This window comes from Nelumbo nucifera, chromosome 3, assembly GCF_055504915.1.
Source record: "Nelumbo nucifera cultivar China Antique chromosome 3, China Antique-T2T, whole genome shotgun sequence".
In the NCBI taxonomy this organism is placed as follows: Eukaryota; Viridiplantae; Streptophyta; class Magnoliopsida; order Proteales; family Nelumbonaceae; genus Nelumbo; species Nelumbo nucifera.
The window spans coordinates 76,353,811-76,375,562 of NC_142651.1; the positions used below are offsets into that span (position 1 = coordinate 76,353,811).

The 21,752-nt window shown below is 35.1% G+C and overlaps 1 protein-coding gene and 1 non-coding gene across 2 annotated transcripts; both read right to left on the reverse strand.

Moving 5' to 3' along the window:
• Positions 1–9,357: 9,357 nt before the first annotated feature.
• Positions 9,358–16,773, reverse strand: LOC104610217 (elongation factor 1-delta-like). The gene is made up of 8 exons (XM_010276728.3): positions 16,664–16,773; positions 11,313–11,424; positions 11,109–11,225; positions 10,931–11,024; positions 10,433–10,556; positions 10,071–10,184; positions 9,792–9,953; positions 9,358–9,638 (listed from the first exon to the last, which is right to left on the reverse strand). Coding segments are annotated over exons 2-8 (699 nt in total). The 5' UTR covers positions 11,399–11,424; positions 16,664–16,773; the 3' UTR covers positions 9,358–9,636.
• Positions 14,620–14,689, reverse strand: LOC148801379 (small nucleolar RNA Z199). Its single transcript, XR_016085075.1, has one exon. It is a non-coding gene; the product is annotated as a small nucleolar RNA Z199 (small nucleolar RNA).
• Positions 16,774–21,752: the final 4,979 nt, after the last annotated feature.

A 21,752-nucleotide genomic window follows, 5' to 3' on the forward strand; every position in this document is an offset into this window, starting at 1 on the left:
AAATGCTTTCACAAAAGTGCTTTCATGTAAAATTACTTTTTTTAAAGTGCTTTCATAAAAGTACTTTTGTAAAAGTGCTTTCGTAAAAGTAAGCATCTATGGCAATAATTTTGTAAGAAGAGTTTCCTCAAAGAATGAAATGAGCAAGACGGAGCATGATTATTTTTCATGTTGAAAGCTACTCAATTTTTATGCTATGGGGATGATTTTTCATTCTAAAAAGAATGAGGCCTAGCGTAGTGAACCAAACATGGACTAAGATATTCTTGGGAAATAGTATTTTTTGTGGTGTACTTGGTGTAAAAACAGTGAATATGCCCTTTAATAATGGTAGTGTTTTGACTTTACCTAATGTGTTGTATGGACCTATTATTAGGCACAATTTGTTATTTGTACCTCTCCTTGATGAGAAAGGATTTGATGTATCGCTTTAGGGGAGGGCAAGTGTCCATTGGAAGACATGTGCGTGTGTTGTTTTTTGGGCATAGAATTAATAGATTGTATTATTTTAATGTTAATGAAGTCATGAATGTTTGAGTTTATATTAACTATGTGAACAATGTGGTCGGTGATGGTTTCATTTGGCATATGAGATTATGTCATATAAACAAAGACAAAATGAAAAGAATGTATTCTAGTGGATTACTTCAAATCTAAAATTTGATTTCAATTGTTGTGAATTTTCCTTTAAGGAAAACTATCTAGGATACCATTTAGCAAATGACACAAGTCTTAAGACATTACTAGAAGTCATGCATTTAGACATGTGTGAAACCTTGAATGTGAAAATATACAACCTTCTTAAATGAAAAATTGCATGAGAAAATCTATATGGCCCAACTAAAAGGGTATATTTTAGAAGTAATTGAAAATAGAGTATATAGACTAAAGAATTCCCTATATGGTTTGAAGCAATATTCTTGAATGTGGTATTACACATTTCATGATGCTATTGTAAATAAGGTTTTGTTCCAAATCCCTTTTATCATTGTGTGTATTTCTTGAACAATGTGAGTTCCTTTGTATTTTATCATTATGATAGTTTGATTGCAAGTAATGATTTGAAAATGGTTAAAGAAACTAAGAGTTGGTTAAAAAGTAATTTTGAGATGAAAGATATGGAAAATGTTGATTTTGTATTGGGCATAAAATTAGAAAGAGATAGAAAATCTATAAAGTAATGTCTTTTACAACAAAATTACATAGAAACCATAATTAAAAGATTTAACATAGGTTGATAAGGAAAAGGCTGAAATGAATAAGATTCCTTATGCACAAGTTGTAAGTAGTCTAATGTATGCAATGATATGCATTAGGTCATACTTATCTTATGCAATAAACCTTATAGGTCGTTTTCAAAGTAACCTAAGGTCTGATTATTAGGGAATCATTAAGAGAGTACTAAGATAGTTACAAATAATAAAGAATTATAAAGTAACCTACTATTGTAACGAATTATAATTAATAAGTTATTGTTATTGGACAATGTATGCCCTTAGCTCCAATCAGATTGATGCACATAAACATTTATAAATGAATAGCATAAGTACATTATTGTTTTATGTTCAAATTGGTATGTTTTTGTGAATTACTCCTTAGGATGTACACTTATTAGACTCATGTTAGTTTACAATGTTTTTAACAATTGGATAGACTTAGGGAGTTTATCCTAACAAGGCTAAGACTAGCGTGCTACTGAATTGGTGGAGTAGCTTATTAGGTACTAGGGTTAAACCCCAAACATAGTCAATGGGTGTTTGGAGAAGCATTGAACTTGGATCAGTTATACCTTAGACCTTGGAGATAGATGGGCGAAAATGAAAAGTTGCACTTAACTCCAGACTTAACTATGATATTGCACTAGGTTATGAACTAAGTTGCTTTTGATATGTGAACTAGTGAAATCAATGAATATTAGGGTTTATACTCTCTCTAATAGAAACCTAAGCTGCTGGAATTGGATTTCAACTATATTTGAAATCTGATTTGCAAAATGTATTTATATGTTATATTACTATTTTATGAAAAAAGTTTACAAAATGTTTTAAGAATTCATTTGAATAGAGAGTGTGACACTACATTTTACAGTCAGGGAAGAGGTCATCCCCTATTAGTAGTGTTTTTTTATAATTATGGGCCGAGAGGTTAAGTGTAAGAAACCATTATAGGGTTGATTACCTGATGTGTTTCATCTTACATAAGTTCATTATCCTTGGATCTTCATAGGGTGATTGAATCCAATGATCTCTTATGTTTAAATGTTAGGCCCAAACTAAGCCCAAGCTAAATGGATCAGGGGCTCACTACCCCTGGGTAGTGAATTCGGCCTAACCTATTTGCAGGATAAGGTTAAACCCTTGTGGACTTATGTGAGACTTTTGTGGGTCCCACACCAAACAATGAGACTTTAGTGAACCATTAAAGAAAATGGACCTAAGGCCTATTGCCAATGAGATTAGTTAAGTAATCACATGATAACTTAAGTTGTCGTATGATTTGGATCGAAATTGGCTATGGATCTACGTATGGAGCACCCATTCTCTTAAGAAGATAATGCTTTTCTAATTAGAGATAAAGTTCATATCCAAATCTGATTTGGATAAGCTCCTAATAGGATAAGGAGGGTTCTCTATATAAGGGACAAAGAGGGGATGAACAACTCACTATATTCCCTTCATTCTCTTACTCTCTTCTCTTCTCCCTTTACTTTAGCAAACCTTATTTCGAACCAGCTGTGGTGGGGCTGAAATTGGTCAACCTTTACTATGTATTTAGCAGAGGTGCTCAAGGTTCGGTTAATTGAACTATAGACCTTTTTTTTTAAATTGAACCAGTGGTACTAGTTTTTGGAAGACTGATAACCAAAATCAAATCGAAGTCAATTAGTTAACTAGTCAATCGGTTCGATTAACTACCAGTTTGGTTCATTAGTTTTTCGATTTTTTTATTTCCATAATATTATAGATAATAATTAATGTATAATAAAAATAAAATATTATATTAAAAATAATTAACCACCGGTTTTTTATTTTGGTTAATTGAAACCGAACTGATTGGTTCAATTTCATCGGTTTGATTCGATTTTTTTTTTATTTTTTTGAGTTGTCTTGCTCACCCCTAAGTTTTAGCAAAAACCTAAGACACACACTAATGCTTATACTGTTGCAATACATCTAAGACAGTTTGGATATTAGTTTTATAGAAAAGGGTGTTGCTGAATCGGCTTTGCTTTGCAACTACACCATCTTTAGTTGGAAGCTGATTCGAATATGACATTGGGCGTGAACTACCGCTTAGAGCTGCTTTTGTGGACTTTGTATCAAGTATGATCAGAAATAAATTTGGGCTTCAAATCTAGTCTAATTTAATGTAAGATCGATCCAGAAATTTTAGATTTCAAGCTACCAGGAAATTCATTCTCGAGTTGGGTTAGAAAAATTTATACTAAATGTAAAAAACTTAAAATTTTATTTATTATATAAATAAATATTTATGAATTGAAACATGTTAACACATGTGTCAACACTTGTGTCAATGTGGGACTTGGGAAAACACTCAATGGCTTCACTAATTAATTAGTATTGTTCCAAATCCTACATTGCTCAAGAATGAAAATGAAGTTCTTGCCTTCATCTATAAAAGGATAAGTAATTAAATCAAACTACGTCTAAAGCCGAACTAAGCCAAACTTAATATTGGCTTGTACAATTTTTTTGTATGTATTACATTTACATATTATTTAATTTAAAATTTTAAATAATTAAATTTATTATTTCATGTCAAAGGCTCAAGGTTATCGCCCATTAGGTCCGAAAAGCCCGTAAGCCCAGCTCGGGCCCCTATAGGGTCAGACTTGGGTTTATCTATGCCTGGGGTGCGGGCCCGGCCCTACATTAAATCCATCAAAATAGAATCAGCCCTACAGAGCATAAGTTTTAATCTCAATGTGCATCGTAGCATCAAATCCATCAAAATAGAATCTTTGTTCAGCAGATGGAAAAACCTTAAAGTCTAAGGGTGAAATTTGGTGCGATAGGGTAACTTGGGATTTTATTTTAAATAATGAGGTGTAATCGTGTATCCGGTGTGGTGTGAAAAAGGGGTGTGCTTGAAATCGCCAAAAAGGAATCTCACAAATCTAATTGTGGATTTGAGGTCATTTGAGTTGGTATTTGGTTTCCTAGGGGTTTGGGGAATTTATCAAGTGATGGGTTAGATAGGGGACGGCATCTAAGGTGTTGACACCTTAGATAGGGAACCGAGAAAAAATTGGGTGTTGATACAAACTAGAAAAAATGTAAGAATAACTCAACTTTCATTAGTTTTCAAAAGAGTGGTTAACATCTGAACAATGAAGTAGTTACTAGTTACTAACAAAGAAAAGAAATTCAAATATAAAATATTTTCTTAATCTCTACCAAATCTTTGATTTATTTGGTTAAGAGAATCATCTTCTTATCTTATAGGCCTCACTTGATCCACACAATTTGAAATTCTTGGCATAGCTATAATGGGCTTATGTTCACGGGCTTTAGGCCTAATTCAATAACTCATTAGGCTTGGTTTACTTGTGCAAGTTTATGGCCCATGGAATTGTGTTGGGTCCGTGTAGGTTGCAAAAACCCAATTGCATAACTTTACCAGCCAACCAATGTAGCACCTTGACAGTGTAGTTCTAGTTAAATTTGGAATATTGGATTCCTAATGGGAAATAGGTAACCGTCAGAAACTTCACCTTACTGGGCAAAAAGAAAAAATGGTGAAAAACAGATAGGGATCTGATTGGAAGCCAACAAACAAAACAATCAATCTAAAAACAAATCCAACTCAAATTCTGAATCCAAGCAACAGCAGATCTATGCATAACTTGATACTAGTCCAACTAAGCACAAGTTGCCTTGGATTCCCTATAGTTTTCTGGTCGAATTAGCTTTCAAAAATTGAATAAAAATGCTACAATAGCTTATCAAAAAAAATAAAATCTCAAAGAACAAAAGAAATTTAACATAATTAAATATAATCCTAATAAAAATTGTTTGAACATGGTTCCAACATTAAATTCATTAGGCTACATTTGGAAACAATGCAAATGGAGTGTAAAATCCCGGTTCAAGGTAAATTTGCATTTCGATTCACTTTATCCTGTGTTTGGCAATATTACATTTATGCATTGACAAATGACAGACCAATGCATATTTACATTGATAAAAGATGTAAAAGTACATCAACAAAAGAGAAATAAATTTGCATTCAAGTGGGCCTTTGATAAAAAAAAAAAAAAAAAAAGCATGTGCTTTATTGGATTTCATGTTTGCATCCATTACATCTAAAAGTCTGCTTTGTAAGAAGGTAAATTTGTCAGTGCAAAACTAACCCAATTTTGTAATTTATATGAACCGCTTTGCACTCTACATATTTGCACTCACACTTATTTGCATCATTTCCAAATGCAGCTTAATAGTTAAACTTCTAGCAACATGCCTAAAAGCAAAATGGAATCTAATTCATAATTACAAGAAGTGTCAAATGACTAGTTATTGTTGAACATAACTGATGTTGCACGATTTGGCGGCTCTCATGTGGTGGTCGAGTTGAGTTGGGCCAAGCTAAGGTTGGCAGAGCTACATGGTTCTACAAAAGAGAGTTAGAATGCTCGGGTTGCTTTTACCTTGGATGGACACTTTAATGCTTAAGTCAGCGAAAAGTCTTTACGTAATCTATGAGACCTTTATATAAGTAGAAATGAGACCTTAAGAGATTAGAGAGTGTGAGAGCTTAATCGCACGTACCTCTTCAGGTAGAAATGAGACATTTATATAGGTGTAAGTGCCCAAAGACCTTTTCGTAATAAGTTTTAGGTTCTCACAGAGTCGTTTCCATTAAGTCGGGAGAGTAATGATGTCAGTTACGTAATCTATGCAGAGGGATAAGATCCATCCGGTTGGCTCTAATGCGCGTAATGTGAGTAGGTTGGCCTAATGGTCGACTCATTAATATTTAGAGAACTCAGTCTGACAACGGATCTATGTGACAAGTCAACAAGCATGCCTTGTAGGTCACCGATAGTACTTTTCTTACCTCGGTCGATCCCTAAGGTAGGTCGCTCCTTATTCGGAGGTCCTTCAAATCGGCCAAGCCGATGTACTTTTAGGTCAGCCCTGTGAGGAGCTACCAGCCAACCTGCCAAGGTGATCTGCTTACTCAATGCCGAAGTTTCACTTGAAAGCCATGTGTCATAATGTCATTCGGAGGACCAAATTACCGCTTATCAATAACTATATGATGTGTATACATGTTTTATCACAATTTTGAACATACCAAAGATATAGTGTGATTACATTCCAATAGCATGAAATTTTTTTTCGTATTCAACACATCCTCTACTTTATCGAGAAAAAGAGACTTGAAGAATCACCAATTAAATATTGTTAGAGTTAATATCCCTTCTTTACTTCTCAAATGTGTTAGAGTCAAATAGTATAAACCGATTATCTGCCCTGTAAGCCCAAAGAAAAATATAAATTAGCTAATTATAAACACCAAACTAAAACTTCCTCTATTTAGCTACAAACTTTTAGAGTGTTTCGATCAAAGAGTTCTCAATCATTGAGTGAGGAAAAAATAGGTTTAGGAACTAGTAACCTTACAAGAAACCCAGTAACCCTTCTCAATAAGTTTTAAAAACTCACTACCAAAGGAGGGAGGGACGAGAGATGGAGGGAGGGTTGGAAACTTGGAATCAACTAAAGAGAAGAGTTGGGGGTTGTCATTTTCCTATTTCTTATTTTAATTGGCTGGAATGGGATTCTAATTCCTAAGGGGTGGTCCGGGAATGGCTATTCCCTCAAATGGGAGATTGTCATCCCTCGGAATGGGAATCATATTCCAATTTTGCCCAATAACAGCTAAAATTAGAAAGAACCATTCCAATTCTGATTCTTATTTCTGCAACTGCAAACCATACGGACCCTAAGTATTTACTTAGGGATGCACAACTCAGATCCTTTGCGTTAACGAAGACTAGGGGAGATACAATTTAAGAAATGTCATTTGGAAATACAATTTTTTTATGCCTATTTGGAGATGCAATAATAAATTAGGTTATATTTTTTAAAATAAAATAACTATAACTATATTATTATGAATAATAAACAACCATGTAGAATCAGTCTTGAACCGATTATTTAATTGGGATCAAATCATAGACCTCATTATATTGAAAACAATAGTCAAAATAATACTAATTTATTTTTATGTTAATAAGTTAAATATTTTTAACTAATATTATCTTATTTATTATTTATCAAATTTACTATTTCAAACATGAAACATGATAAAAAATACAAGATAAAAATTATATATTTCATAAAATGTTTGGTTCCAGACCTCAATCAATTCTAGACAAGTAAGAATGAGAGTCAATCCAATAATTAGTCAAGACAAAATCATGGAACCAAAACCATTATAATTATGTTCAGTTAATTTAGCTCCATGAGGATAGACCCAACCCATTGGTTCAGCTCTAGTTTTTCTTAAATAAATAAATAAAAGTCTATTGGGATGGGATTGGTATAGGCTATCTCGAACCAGACCCAACCTGTTGATAACACTAAATATTAGGCTCAAGGGGAGAGAATATTTTTGTAGTAAATTATTTCTAAATAAATAAATAAATATTTATTGAAATCTATATCTTAATGTTACATCTCTTTTATTTTATTAAAATAAATAATTTATTTAATTTTAGTAAATAAATAAATGTTTATATAATAATAATAAAATAAATAAATGAATAAATAAAAGTTGAGATAGAAATCTATCTCTTAATGTCACATCCCTTTTATTTCACTGACTTATTTTTAAAATAAATAATGTATTTAATTTTATTAAATAAATAAATGCTTAGATAATAATAAAATAAAAAAACAAAAGTTGAGATAGAGAGTAGGAGAGATAGAGATAGAGAGAGTTGAGAAAGAAGAGGAATGGCATTTTATATATAGGATGTCATAATCGTAATATATTGTCTTATATATGGCATTGTTGTAATTTTTGAATATTTTAAAGGCAGTTATATGGAAGCTTTATCTGTGACAGACATTCTTGTAATTTTCCAGAAAAACAGAGGTGGAAGAAGAGAGAATAAAGAAGAAAATGGAGAGACAGATACCTCACAAGACTACCCTACACCCTCCCAACGCTTCAAGATATAGATAGATGCACCAACCCAAACCTATTATGAATAATGCTAAACTATGGATAACTAAAGCACGTGGGTTTCAAACTCATCACCTTAGATTTTTCGTACGCATATAGTAGCTCCAGCACTATTCGTTATCTATCTGCTGTCCATTGTCCACTGTCCGCAGGACTCCGCACAAGAGCTTTAGTGGAAGTTGCGGAGTGGAATGCATCTAGTGGTCTAACAAACTTCTGTAAGTCTTCTCGTTTTATTATCCATTCAGTATATATGCGTATCTAGTCTTTGTTCTCTGTTTCAGTTTTTCGAATTTGTTATGCCAACGGTTGAAGAATGGTTTAATTTGGTTAAGATTGGGGATAGATGAATTTCTTTCTGAAACGGAAGTGGTTGGGTTAGAGGTTCACATCTCAGAGTCATGTTGCATCTTTTGTTGCTTAAACTGTTATAATGGAGGTAATCGCAAGTAGTGGACTTGTGGGTTTAGCTATTATCTAGTTCGGAGAGAAGCGGGTTTCTTCTTAAATTAATTCCAGAATTCTTCTTCCCCACAGTTGGGTTGCCGGTTTCTCGAAACCTATTTCCAATATTTGCCTTGAATACCACGAAGGCTAATCGTATTGGACTTTTTCAGTTTGAGAACATCCAGTTGCAGAATTATGAATATTTTGTCAGAGGACACGGATCGGTCTGGTAGTGATGGCCTATGGGTTTCTTGACAAAGAGTACAGTTTGATGAATATTTGAAGGCTATGGAGTAAGATTATATTTAAGATGGCAGTCAATATGAATAATGACTTGTTTAGATTACAAGAAAAGGGATAGTAGAGGTTTGAAGAAAAAGAATAAGTTGATTTCTAATAACACAGAAGGCATTGTCAGAAGTATCGGAGGTTTGACTCAGTGGAAGATGGAAGAGAATGGCATAAACAGAAGCTATTGGAGAATGGATACACAGTTCCATCCAAAGGGTCAGCCATAATCTTTTCTCAGGAAAGAAGCAGATGAATCAAAATAGGAAAGATGATAATGATACTGGATCATAGATGGGATTTGGTAGAACCGATGCTGCAAAGAAGCTAGAGTGATAATAATCTGAACTTGACCAACAGTGGGAATTATGATATTACTGACATGGAAATAAAGGAGGGCAAAACTGAATGCAATTCTCCAACTCTTGAATAAACGTATAGCCATTCAAACCATCATTACATAGAATACAAACAAATGGAAGGATGGCTTGTGCTGATTACAGCCCTAAAAGAAGAGATTGGTAAACTTGATAATTCATTGTGCAAAACTAGTTTCACTCGGAGGTCTTACAGGAAGTTTAACGAAAAATAATAACATAGAAAAACATCTCTCCTCAAAGATAAATTTCCACTGAAGATGTAGCAGCCACCGAATGTTTCCTACACACAGGAAAACCCAACACCCTCTGCAAAACAAAAAATGCACAAAACATTGATCAATATCATTGCCCTGTAAGAAAACAAATGAAAGAAGGATATTCGTTGAAAGTTTCCCAATGTTGTCTCAGAAGCATCTTGATATTAATAACAGCAATACTAGGATTAGAAGTTGAACTTACAGATCTTGTTGAATGCTACAATGTCACAACTCTGAATGTACTCATTTGCTGGTTCAGCAGTTAGGTAATCCTCAATAAGGTTATCAATGGATACCAAATCATCCACAATTGTCATCATGATTTGCATTTTCTTTATACCATATCCAACAGGTACAAGCTTAGCTGAAATTACCAGAATACAAGTCATGAACATCCAAATATATTTTCACTCTCTAACTTGGTTTGACGAGTTGATTACTGAATGGTAAACGTGCAAAAAGTTTGAAGTGGGGCACTCACAGGCTCCCCAAACCAAGCCTTCCATCTGAACACTTCTCACTGCTTCTTCAAGCTTTTTCATGTCCGTCTCATCATCCCAGGGCTTCACATCCAACAAAACAGAGGATTTTCCAGCTAGAAGAAAAAGACCAAAATATTAATAAAGCTCAATACAGAGAAAATAAAACAAAACGTGCAAAATGATTTGAAATTCTATATTGCCAATTTCCAAAAAGAGCACCAAAGATTGTCCGTTAAGATGAATATTGGATATCTAACACAACTTAGGAACTTTGAGAAAAAAGGAAAAGAATCTTAGTTATTTAAATACGACACATGACAAAATATCACAGTTCTTTATGTAAAAGAAAGCAGAAACTCACACTCTTTCTTTTTGCCTGATGCTTTCATGGCAGCAGCACGTTCTTCAGCAGCTTTCTTTTCTTCCTCAGTCTCTTCACCAAATAAATCAACATCATCATCATCATCATCCTCAGCAGCTGATGCCTGAAACTCAAATTTCCGATTAATGCTTAGTATTCTTAAAATATGTTTTTGGGTAGAATTTATAATATAGTTTAGTAGAAAAAGAAAGTAAGTAGCAGAACAAAGAATTCCATATTTCACACTTTTGAACCATTGAATGTAATAAGGATTTGAAACTCTTAAAACACTAAATGCTCATATTTCCTTAACTGTTACTTTTAGAAATCAATGCTAACACTAACAACCTAACATGTTTTATGCCAATAAAAACCATCCAACATTACAATAGATTATAAATAAACAAGTAATTAGATACAGACAAAAGGACAAATGAAATTCTGAGTATATTCCCATGTATAAAAAAATGAGCCAACAAAGAAAAGGTCTAATCTCACCTTTGTGTCAGCCACAGGAGGAGTTGCAATGACCTCCTCTGTAATGGAAGCTGATCCTTCCACTTTAACTCCCTGGCCCTCCCCAGAAACACCACTGTAGTCAAATTGAAGAACTTTAAAAACCTCAGAGAAATGGCAAATGAAAATATGAAAAGGACTGTGTTATAGCTGGACTTACGAAAGTCTTAAAAGAGCATCTATGTGGTGGTACCACCTACAAACATTCACATATTCAGACGAAGGAGCTTTTGAAAGAGCAGAATAGACAGTAACATCATCCTTTGAAGCCTGGTACCTAGGATTAAGAGGGGAAAATAGGATATTGAATGATGAAACCAAAGAAAACCAAGAAACATGGAAATTTTAATGCAAAATGATATACCCAGTAATGTAACTCCTAGTCAGGAGATACTCATCAAGTTTCTTTATGCCAGACTCCACGTTAAGGTTGTAGAAGGCAACTGCCATGGCTTCAACAGGCTTTAAATGATTTACTACAAGCACAACAAAACAAAAGATGAGCTTTATGTAGAGTATTGAAAAAGAATAAAATGTTGAAGTTTTAATTAATTGCCAATCCAAGAACTAGGCATTGGTTCTTCTTAAAGAATTACTACACATGCATTAGAATAAAGCAAGTGGAGGCATTCACATAAATATACCAACAAATTATAAATAAGGAAAAAATAAATCTATGTTTGATGCTTTTTATGGGTATCTACATTTAATATCACTTTTGTTCAGCAATGCATATTTGATACATATTTAGTAACAGAAGACATCCTAAACATAGGGAGGAGCACCTAAGTTCAATCGGAGTACAGACCAAGAATCAGGAATTAGCCTCACCAGTGAGCCCAAACATATCCAATGAGCTCACTGATCATCAAAAACAATGTAAAAAGTCCAATCAAGGACTTGCCCACCCGTTTCAAGACCCCAAATGGCCAGGGAAAACATTGGCAATGGACCTAGATAGGGAAGATGCATTCAAATTGTTTAAAAACATCCCATCCATCTGAAGCAAAAAAAAAACATCACATCCATCATTTGTATGGCTAGATTTCTATGGCAACACCAGACCAACAGTGGCATTAGCAATAATCAAAGGTCAATCAAAGCAAGCAACAACTCCCCTCCCCAAAACTTACAAGACATCAACCCCAACAACCCAAACTATCTGTTTACCAAGAAATTGAGAAAAAACAAATATGTCAAAACAAATTTTCCAAAATAAATAGACAGAAAGAAATGAGAATTGAGAAATTTCATAAAAAAATTAAAAAGCAGAATCATGGTATTGAAACAAAAAAGCGTATGAAGTGTTTGCCTTAGAGGTGTCAGCACCTCTGGCCTGTTCCTCAGGGCATTTGGGGGTGCCTCGCCTCCTCCAAGCGTACAACTCCCATGCCTTTTAAAACACTGTTTGATACTTATTTTGTAACAGAAGACATCCTAAACATAGGGAGGGGCACCTAGGTTCAAACAAAGTACAAACCAAGAATCATGAATTAGCCTCAACTGTGAGCCCAAATGTACCCAATTAGCTCACTGACCATCAAAAACAAAAATAATGTCCAATCAAGGACTTCCCAACCATTTCAAGACCCCAGATAGCTTAGGGAAAAGATCGGCAATGGATCTAGTTGGAAAATTCAATTTTTTAAAAACATCTCAATCATGATTTGTATGGCAGATTTCTATGCAAACACCCAACCACCAATAGTGGCATTAGCAATAATCAAGGTCAATCTAAACAAGCCCAAACACTTACAGAACATCTACCACAACAACCTAAACTACGTGTTTACCAAGAAACTGAGAAAAAACAAATGCGTCAAAACAGATTCTTTTAAAATCAATGGAGAGAAAGAAAATAGAATTAGGAAATTCAATTAAAAAATTGAAATCCAAATCATGGTATTGAAACAAAAAAATAGAATCAGTTGTTTATAGAATATGGCACGTTTGGCTTCAGGTCTGAGGGAGATTAGACATTGATAATGGTTTGTCAGTCACAGATAATTCAGAAACACAGATCAAAGAGACAACTCATCTCCAGTACCCACCCTTAACACAAGACTCCAAAATTAGGTATTTACCAAAAAATTGAGAAAAAAAAAGAGAATAAAGTTTGAATCAATTGGCACAACACAATGAGAATTAGGACATTTCATTAAAAAAGAGACTCAGAATCATAGTATTGAGGCAAAACAAACAAAAAATCAGTTTTTTAATAGAAGATGCCATGTTTGGATACAGCCCTGAGGGAGACCAGAGATTGGTAATGGTTTGTCAGTCAAGGTAAATTCTGAAACATGGACCAAAAAGATTACTCATCATCTCCTCCCACAGATCAAATCCTTTATTGAAGAAAGCAAAAAAAAAGGAATTATAGAACATTAAACACAATGACAAGTGACAAAATAGAATTCAGTTTTTAATAGAAGCTAGTATATTTGGCTGTAGGTCCAAGGGAGATCAGAGGTTGGTAATGGTTTGTCAGTCAAGGTTATTAAATCAGAAACACAGACCAAAAAGATTACTCATCATCTCCACCTGTAGATTAGCTCCTTCATTCAGGATTCAAACAAAAAGATTAATAAATTCAATGACTAAGATAGAATTTCAATTTTCTCAAGAGAATGTAACATAGTTTGATTCTAGTGTTAGGGAGATCAGAGATTGGTAATGGCTTGTCAGTCACAGTTAATTCAGAAACACAGACCAAAAAGATTTCTCGTCATCTACACCGACAGAATAATTACTTTTTCAATAAATTGAAGAAAAAGAACAAGGGTCCCTTTGATTCATGGGACTAAGGGTCTGAAGTCAAAGTCAGAATGGTCTGTTCCAATTCCAAGTTTCCAACATTTGGTTGGAGAGTATCAAAATCCCATTCCCATTCTTGGTGGAATGGCATAGCAGATTTAACTGTTTAGGAAATGACCATTCCCTCCCCCTCTCTTGGAAATATAATCCATTCCAGCTGATTCCAACTAGCATTTTAACCAAACAGGGGGAGGGAATAGACCATTCCAATTCTGATACCAATTCCAACTGCAAACCAAAAAGTCCATAACAATGATCAGATTAATAACACAAGTTAGGAGAAATTAAACAAAATGAGACAACTTGACAAAACAGAAAACAACATTGTAAAAAGCACAAGAGGAAGGAGCTAAAGGGTAGTACAACATTATGTTCCAATTTCTCATCAGTACTCAGAAGTACTGTATAGCAACAAATAATGCAGCAAGTACACATTAAGATTCTACTACGATTGCAAATTAAAGACATCACTAAAAAGCATTTATTGGCTATTAAAGAATAATAAAAAACATAGCAGATTTGATAAATAAATTCCACAAATATTTACCATTGAAAACACCAAGGCATTTTTTCTAGAAATCAATCAGGCCAAAGAAATGGGAATAAAGAAACTCTAGCAAAATATTGGAATAAGAAGAGCTTACAATTGCAACAATTATGAAACAACTTAAAGAGAATAAAATAGAAAAAAAGAAGAAAGCAAACTTGATTAACTTTTAAAGACGAGTGCTAGCAGAAGGTGGTAATGGGTCACAAGTCAGATAAAAGTTTGTTCATCATCACCTTCAGAAATCGAAGGAATATATAAGAGAGTAAATTAAGTAAAACAAAAGAGGACTCTATGGGGTGAAGATATGAATCATCAGAGACTTAAATACAATGAATCATTAAGTATCATATTGTTGCAGTTTTCTCATCAGATGATCCTCTTCAATCATAGAACTAAAATACAACAAAGAAGAAAATAAAAAATACTATGCAAATTAACAATAAAAATCATATCACATAAGGAGAATCAAATATAAATGAAACAACTTACAAAAACAAAAGACAAAATTATAGAAGGGCCCACAAAATTATATTTCCAAATCCCAAGTCTAATTACAAGTACATTTAACAAAGCACCAATAAACCAAGGTTCAAAATATCGATACAGTCCAATACGCTGTTAGGGGCATATCAGAATGTATCAAGGCTCGTGTCCCTTTTTTTAATTTTTATCCAACCTAGTCCAGAGGAGTCGGTTTAAGGCCCATCTATACCCCCCTGAACTGGGTTAGACACCAAAACACCCCTTGGAAGGGCATATCGGGAAGCACACGATATGATATGTATGGGCCGATACGGCCTGACACATATCAAAATTTTGAACCTTGTAATATACATACCATGAGTGTTGGAAACAACTCACTTGGACTGATTTGAACCTTGTAATATACATACCATGAGTGTTGGAAACAACTCCAAACCTTAAGGTAATGGTCCAACCAGTCCGTGTAAAAGGGGTTAGGCACCAGGCACCCCTCTTCCATTTCAAATAGGTGGAGCCCACACAGGCATTCTCAAAGCAAGAACAATCACCAAGCATAAACAAACTAATGAGGAGCATTGAACCACATAGAGCTACAATTCAATGAACACAACACCAAGAGCAATCAAGAAAGTTAATGACCTAAGAGGGACGTAAACATCAACATTCAATGAGAATTATCTATAGCATAAAAAGAGAAGCATCTATTTACATAAAATAAGAACCCGTTCATGGATCTAAGAAAGAACAAACCAAGGTCACAATTTATTTAATAACATAATAATAAGAGTGGTCCAAATAATTATAAAAAAAAAAAGAATGCTATCAAAAGGAGGACATAACCCAATCATAGAGTCATCCAACAACAGAAGAGAGTTTTCCATCGCATAAAGTAAATGACACTTAACCTAAAAAGGAGAATTGATCACTAACGTGAGAAAAGACTATTCAATCGCATTAGATTAGAAATATCTAATCAAAAGAATAGAATTACTAAATCATATCAAAAATAAGTTAGATAACATAGGGTGGTAATTACTTGGTGGGATAAACAGACTTGCACGATGATGTAAAGAGAACAAAAATCCTTAATATGAATATAAGATAAAACTCACATAGTCTCAAAGAGAAGACAATGTTGTTTGAATTAATCATTAACAAGAACAAACAATAACGCGGAATATGATCTAGCATATAGCTACTAACAAATATCAAGGGCAATGAAAATAGCAAAAGATCCTTCCAATTTAAGGAATATTGATCATGAAGAGGCAGACAAATATCAGTTGGACTAATTAGAAAGAGAAGAGCAATCTAACGATAAATCGTACTGATTGGTTCAACTAAAGATACTAATGGTCAAGTAAATTAGCAAACTGTAGCAAAATGTGAATTGAGAGAAAAATGGGGGGAAGGATGTTAATTAATTCCAACAAATATGCGAACCACGGCTACAGAGACTAAGTTGGTCTTAGTGAAAATTAAATTAGATTGAGATAACCAGAAATCGTAACCAAAAGAAAAGGGACGAATAAAAGAAAACTGAAAATCAAACAAATTCATAGAATAGCAAATGTTGCAATGATGGAAACTAACGGAGATTAGCAGGTTTTAACCAGCCAAGCACTTGGCAATAAACAACCTGAATTAATAAAAGGGGTTTGGGCGAGAGGCTGGGGGTTCTGCACTTGGCATTAACTGGCCAAGCACCTAACAGTCTCGATCGGTCAGGCCTGAGACCACCCTGTATCTAGTCCAGATTCAGGAATTTAAAACTAAACAAGAACGAACATGTAAATGCCAACTTATTATTAATTAAAGTACAACACAAAAGAAACTAAAACAAATAGATGCTCTTTAGCCTTTCATACCTCGGGACTCGTGTGTCGCTACAACAGGGGGACCCGAGAGATGGTTAAAAATGGCTGGAGATGTGAAGAGAATAGGGAAAACTCTACCAGCCGCTGTTTGCTGGAGGCTCGGACGGAGAAGACGATGAAGAGGGGATAATTTATATTAGGGTATAGGGGTAGTTTCGTAACTTTATAAAATTAAACGGCATATCGCAGTGAAAGTGTACAGATATAGTATATGCGTATGCGATCGAATCAGATTTTTTGAAATGGAATTTTTAGTTGATGGGATAAAATAGGATATTTTTTTAGTGGAAGTTCCAAGAATAAGGTTTTTCAGCATTTTGGGTACGGGTGGCAATTTTCCCGGTCCCCCGACGGGTACCCGGGCTCCCAGACCCGATGGGATCGGAGGATGGGGGGGTAACTTGGCGGGGTTGGTGTCGGGGATGGGGCTACCCCTGAATCCCCGATTGGGGACAAGGACGGGGACGGGGAATGCAATTCCCGCCCCAACCCGTCCCTGATTAATATATATATATATATATATTAATATATATATATATATAATATTATTTGTTTTTAAAATATTAATTATTAAAACTTAAAAAAAGGTAAAAGTGTAAAATACTAAATTAAAGTCTAAAACCCATGACAGAGAGAAGGGAGAAGTTGAGAACTCTCAACTCATTTGTCTCTCGAACAGCTTCGTCGATTCGCCTTCCTTCATCTTCGATTCTTTGTCGTCGATTCGCCAACCGCCATCGCCATAGAAGATTTAGAACCCTAGCTTCGTGCCTTCTCGAGTGATAGAGAATAGATAAAGAAGAGTTTCAGTCGTCAGTCCTTCTAACCTTCGCCTATCGTCGCTGACCGTCATCGCCCGTCAGACTCTTTCTCGTCGCCGATCTTAACTCTCCCAACGGTCCTCTCTCTCTTTCTCTCTCTCAGTCTCAATCTCTCATTCTCTCTGTCTCAACCTCTCAGTCTATCAGGGATTCGAGTCTCTGACGGGGAATTCATCCCCGTCGGGGTCGAGAATGGAGGGGGGATTCCTTTCCCCGCTAGGGATCAGGGACGGGAATGGAGGGTGATTTGGGGGTCGGGATCGGGGATGGGGAATGTAATCCCCGCCCCAAACCCGTCTCATTGCCATTCCTAATTTTGGGTCAATTAGTTTTAGTAATTAGACATAGATCAAGGGAATTTGCGGTATGATCTTTTTAGCTTACAAAAAAGCCTATAAATAGAATCTTCGTCTCATGGGTCTGCATATGGGAGAATTTTGAGTAAGAATTTTATAAGATCAAGTTTTATGAATGTTCTAGATGAATTGGTTCAAACATGTTTGGATTGAGTGAAATTACAGTTAGTTTGGTTGGTGTAACCAAGAAGAGAAAATGGGAATATTCTCTTTAGATTCCTATTTTCATTCGTTTGTTTTGTGAGATGGACTGAGAAATAGCGACATGCGGTTTCTTAAAACTTGGAACGTAGGGTCACACTGAAACAGTGCGACCCCAATGAGAAAGGAAACCACACGCAAAAAAAGAGGTCCAGTGGCGATGCACTAAAATGGTTGCATTGAAATAGTAGCAGCATCGTCAGCTCGTTGATGGCGTCAGAGGTTCAGTGGAGGTGCACTAAAATAGCAACAGCGTCGTCTCGTCAACGACGTCAGAGGTACAGTGGAGGCACACTCAAAACGGTCGCTTACCTCTGGTTCAAGTAGTGGAGGCAATCGAAGAAAAAGATGAAGAAGAGGAAAAAACAGAAAGACAGAGAGGAGGAAAAAGAGGAGAGATATTTTGATTAGTTGAAAAATATCCTTGAGAAATCGACTTGATCAATTGAGAAATCGACTTCATTCATGACCTTCATTGCTATTCTTGCTGAAGAAACCACCACTACTGGTGTGGAACCAAGTTGTAGAGATACAAGCAGACCATATCTCAAAAAGTCGGCGCAGCCTAAGATGAAGAGGATGAAGTAGTTGTAAATTTCCATTCTCATCAATCAAACAATGGAATGCCAAAATGAGAAAATAAATTTTCTCTTCTTGTCCCATCCTTTCCCATCCCATCACTTCTCATCTCATTGTTTCTCAGCAACCAAAAGAACCATTAAGGTACAAGCATTCCATCATAGGGAAAGCCCAAAAATGAGATATTTATCTAAAGGGTAAATTTCGTAAACTACCCTTATGATTTAGCTAATTAAGTATACCCCTACTGTTTCACTATTGTCTAATGCTATCCCTATTATTTCGGAAAATTACCACTACTATTAAAATATTGACAAAAGGGTTGAAATGTCTATTTTGCCCTTAAATCAAATTCGAAGTTCCCATGGTTCTTCTTCTAGGGTTTTCCAACCCTTTACTAGAGTTAGACTCAACAACTTGTGTCCAATCAAAGTAGGGAATTTTTGGTAACTTGGTTCAAGAAAGGAGAACCACTGCCCCTAGAAGTTACAACGACATTGGTGATTTGGTTTGAATGGCAATAAAAAGTGAGATGCTAGGATGCAAGGAAGATGAGGCGATGAGATTCCAACAATTGATAAGGTTTTCATGGTAGAGGAAGGAAGCTGGAGGAGATAGAGACAAAGACAAAGGTGGAGAGAAATCATCACCACTCTGTATTCCTCTTTAGGTTTAAGACAATGAAGTTAGCCATTGTTGAGAGAAATCACCATCGGTTGACCAATGCTAAGAGAAATCACCACCAGTCTTCTTCTAACAATCCCTTTGAATAATCATTGATTTGCTACTTATTGTAATGAGAGAATCATAGCAGAATTTAATCATGTATTAATGTGTTAATCAAACTTCAAAGATGATGCATGTGAAGTTCATCTACGATGTTGCGAGTTTAGCCCCTTCTTCAACATCAAGGTCTCCAAAGAAACCTGTTTACTATGTACAAAAGCCCTTTGTAGGACTCTTATGATGGAGACAAGTCCTCTTCTAATTTTTCATCAATTAGAGAAAGAACGATGGGGAATAAGAAGGAGATAGAGAGAGGGGGGCGGAGGTAGAGGGGGTTATAACTATCGCAAATTGGGTTTAAATAAAATATTATATGTCACATGTATACGAGTTTTGACAAAATATTAACGATAAGTGTAAAACTAGTCAATTGTTAGAAACAGTAGGGGGAGCATTAGATAATAAACAAACATTAAGGGTATACTTATTTAATTGGCTAAATCACAAGAGTAGTTTAAGAAATTTACCCTTATCTAAATGGATTGGCAAATAAGTGTGGTTTGGTTAATTCAAATGTGTATGGATTAGTGGAATCAGAGGTATGAGCATTTCGATTTACAAGGAAGCCTATAATGGAATCCTCGTTTGATGGAGGGGCAAATGAGGTAGTTTTGATCTAAAACTTAATTGGGTTAGGTTCATGAGGGTTTTGGACAAATTAATAGGGTTTGATTGGTTCAAATGTGTTCAAATTAAGGAAGTTCAAGGTATGGGTGATTCGACCAATAAAAAGGCTAGGAATGGAATCTTTGTTTGATAGATGGGCATATTGATGAATTTTGAGTTTGAATTTTGTAAGATGAGGTTTTTGAATGTCCTAGATGAATTGGAGAGGTTTGATTGGTCCAAACATTCTCAGATCAAAGGGGATTGGATGTACAAGTGATGAGAATGAAAATTATCATATTTTTATCCCTTAACATTTAGTCTTTTATACTTATTTAGTGCCTAATTGGACTCACTATTCTTATATTTCGATTTAGGGCACGAAAGGAGGCGTTAGGTGAAAAACAAGGCTAATCGGATAATTTTGCATAGTTTTGGTGCCGCATGGTAATTTGGGCATAGCTCTCCTATCCGGACTCCAATTAGATGATTCAAAATGCGTTGAAAAGATAAGGAAAAACTATAAAACTTTCATGTTTTGAGTTTTGATAGATATGGAATGAATCGATGTTAAAATCTGGGCCGAAGTCTCTACAACTACATTGGAAACCACGATTTGGGTCGAAAGAAGCCTGCAACAAAGCCCAGATCGCTGAAAAAGCCCATCACGAGTTCAACATGCAAGAGAGTGTAGGATTCGGCTGAGATAGAGGCTGAATCATCAAAGAGTCTTATTAGATTCAAATTCTTGCTGTATTTCTACAAAGAAAAAAGAAAGAAAGAGTTAGAGTCCATCTTAGTTAAGGATTTCTGTTTAGAGATAATGATAAGATTAGATATGAATTAATCATTATCCCATTAGGAAATAGGACTTTCTATTTTTTAGAAAGAACTCCAAAAAGGAGTTGGAAACAGCGTCTCCCCCAAAGGCTATATAAAGGGGGGCAGACTAGCACTCAAGCATCACTTAACCTTGGAGACAAAAACTCAGCAAGCAAGGGAGAAAGAAAGCAGATTTGGAGCAACGGATCCTCTATTCTCTTCTCTTCTCTATTCTCTGATTTTTCTTGAGTTTTCACCATGACCATGCGTGGCTAAACTCTAATACTTGGTCGAAGGAAACATAAGCCTCTGAATCCACCAACTGTGAGATTTAATTTGATTTTTATTGTTTGATTTATGCTTTGAATATCGAATATTCTTCTATGTTCTTGTTCATGATTGTTTTGTCTGATTGCTAGGAGGCCTACTAGTTTATTATTCGTTACAATCTACTATTGGATTAGATATCAAATCCATAATTGTTTGATCCCTCTAATCTGCGAAGCAACTATGGTTTAATGATTTACTGCGTCAGAAATCATTAGATCTTAGGAAGAACACTCGACTAAATTAAATGCAACCGCTTCTGCTTGTGCTTGTGTCGTTTAGCTTCATCGATCTCTAATGCTTAAGGCTATTGCTAGATTAAATCTTTAACGCTTGTGTAAGGGTTGTTCAGTAATAAGGGTTAAGAGGATCGTTTGTTTTCTGATTAACTATGGTACGGAGATACAGGAAACCAATTCCTACGATGAATATTCAAAGTCTAAATTGATTTATTTTTGCATCGATGAGCAGTAGTGAAATTCAGATGGTGGATGTTATCCTAGACCAAGACTCGTTCTTTTGATTAATTTCAACACTCTGAATTGCCTTGTTTCCTATTCGAATTTCGTTCTTTTCAATTCT

Coding starts and splice junctions, on each gene's coding strand:
- LOC104610217 (XM_010276728.3), bottom strand. CDS start 11,398: ATGGCAGTTGCCTTCTACAACCTTAACGTGGAGTCTGGCATAAAGAAA. Junction 10,557..10,930: donor CTCCTGTGGCTGACACAAAG/GTGAGATTAGAC, acceptor TTTGAGTTTCAG/GCATCAGCTGCTGAGGATGA. Junction 10,185..10,432: donor ATCAGGCAAAAAGAAAGAGT/GTGAGTTTCTGC, acceptor TTTTTCTTCTAG/CTGGAAAATCCTCTGTTTTG.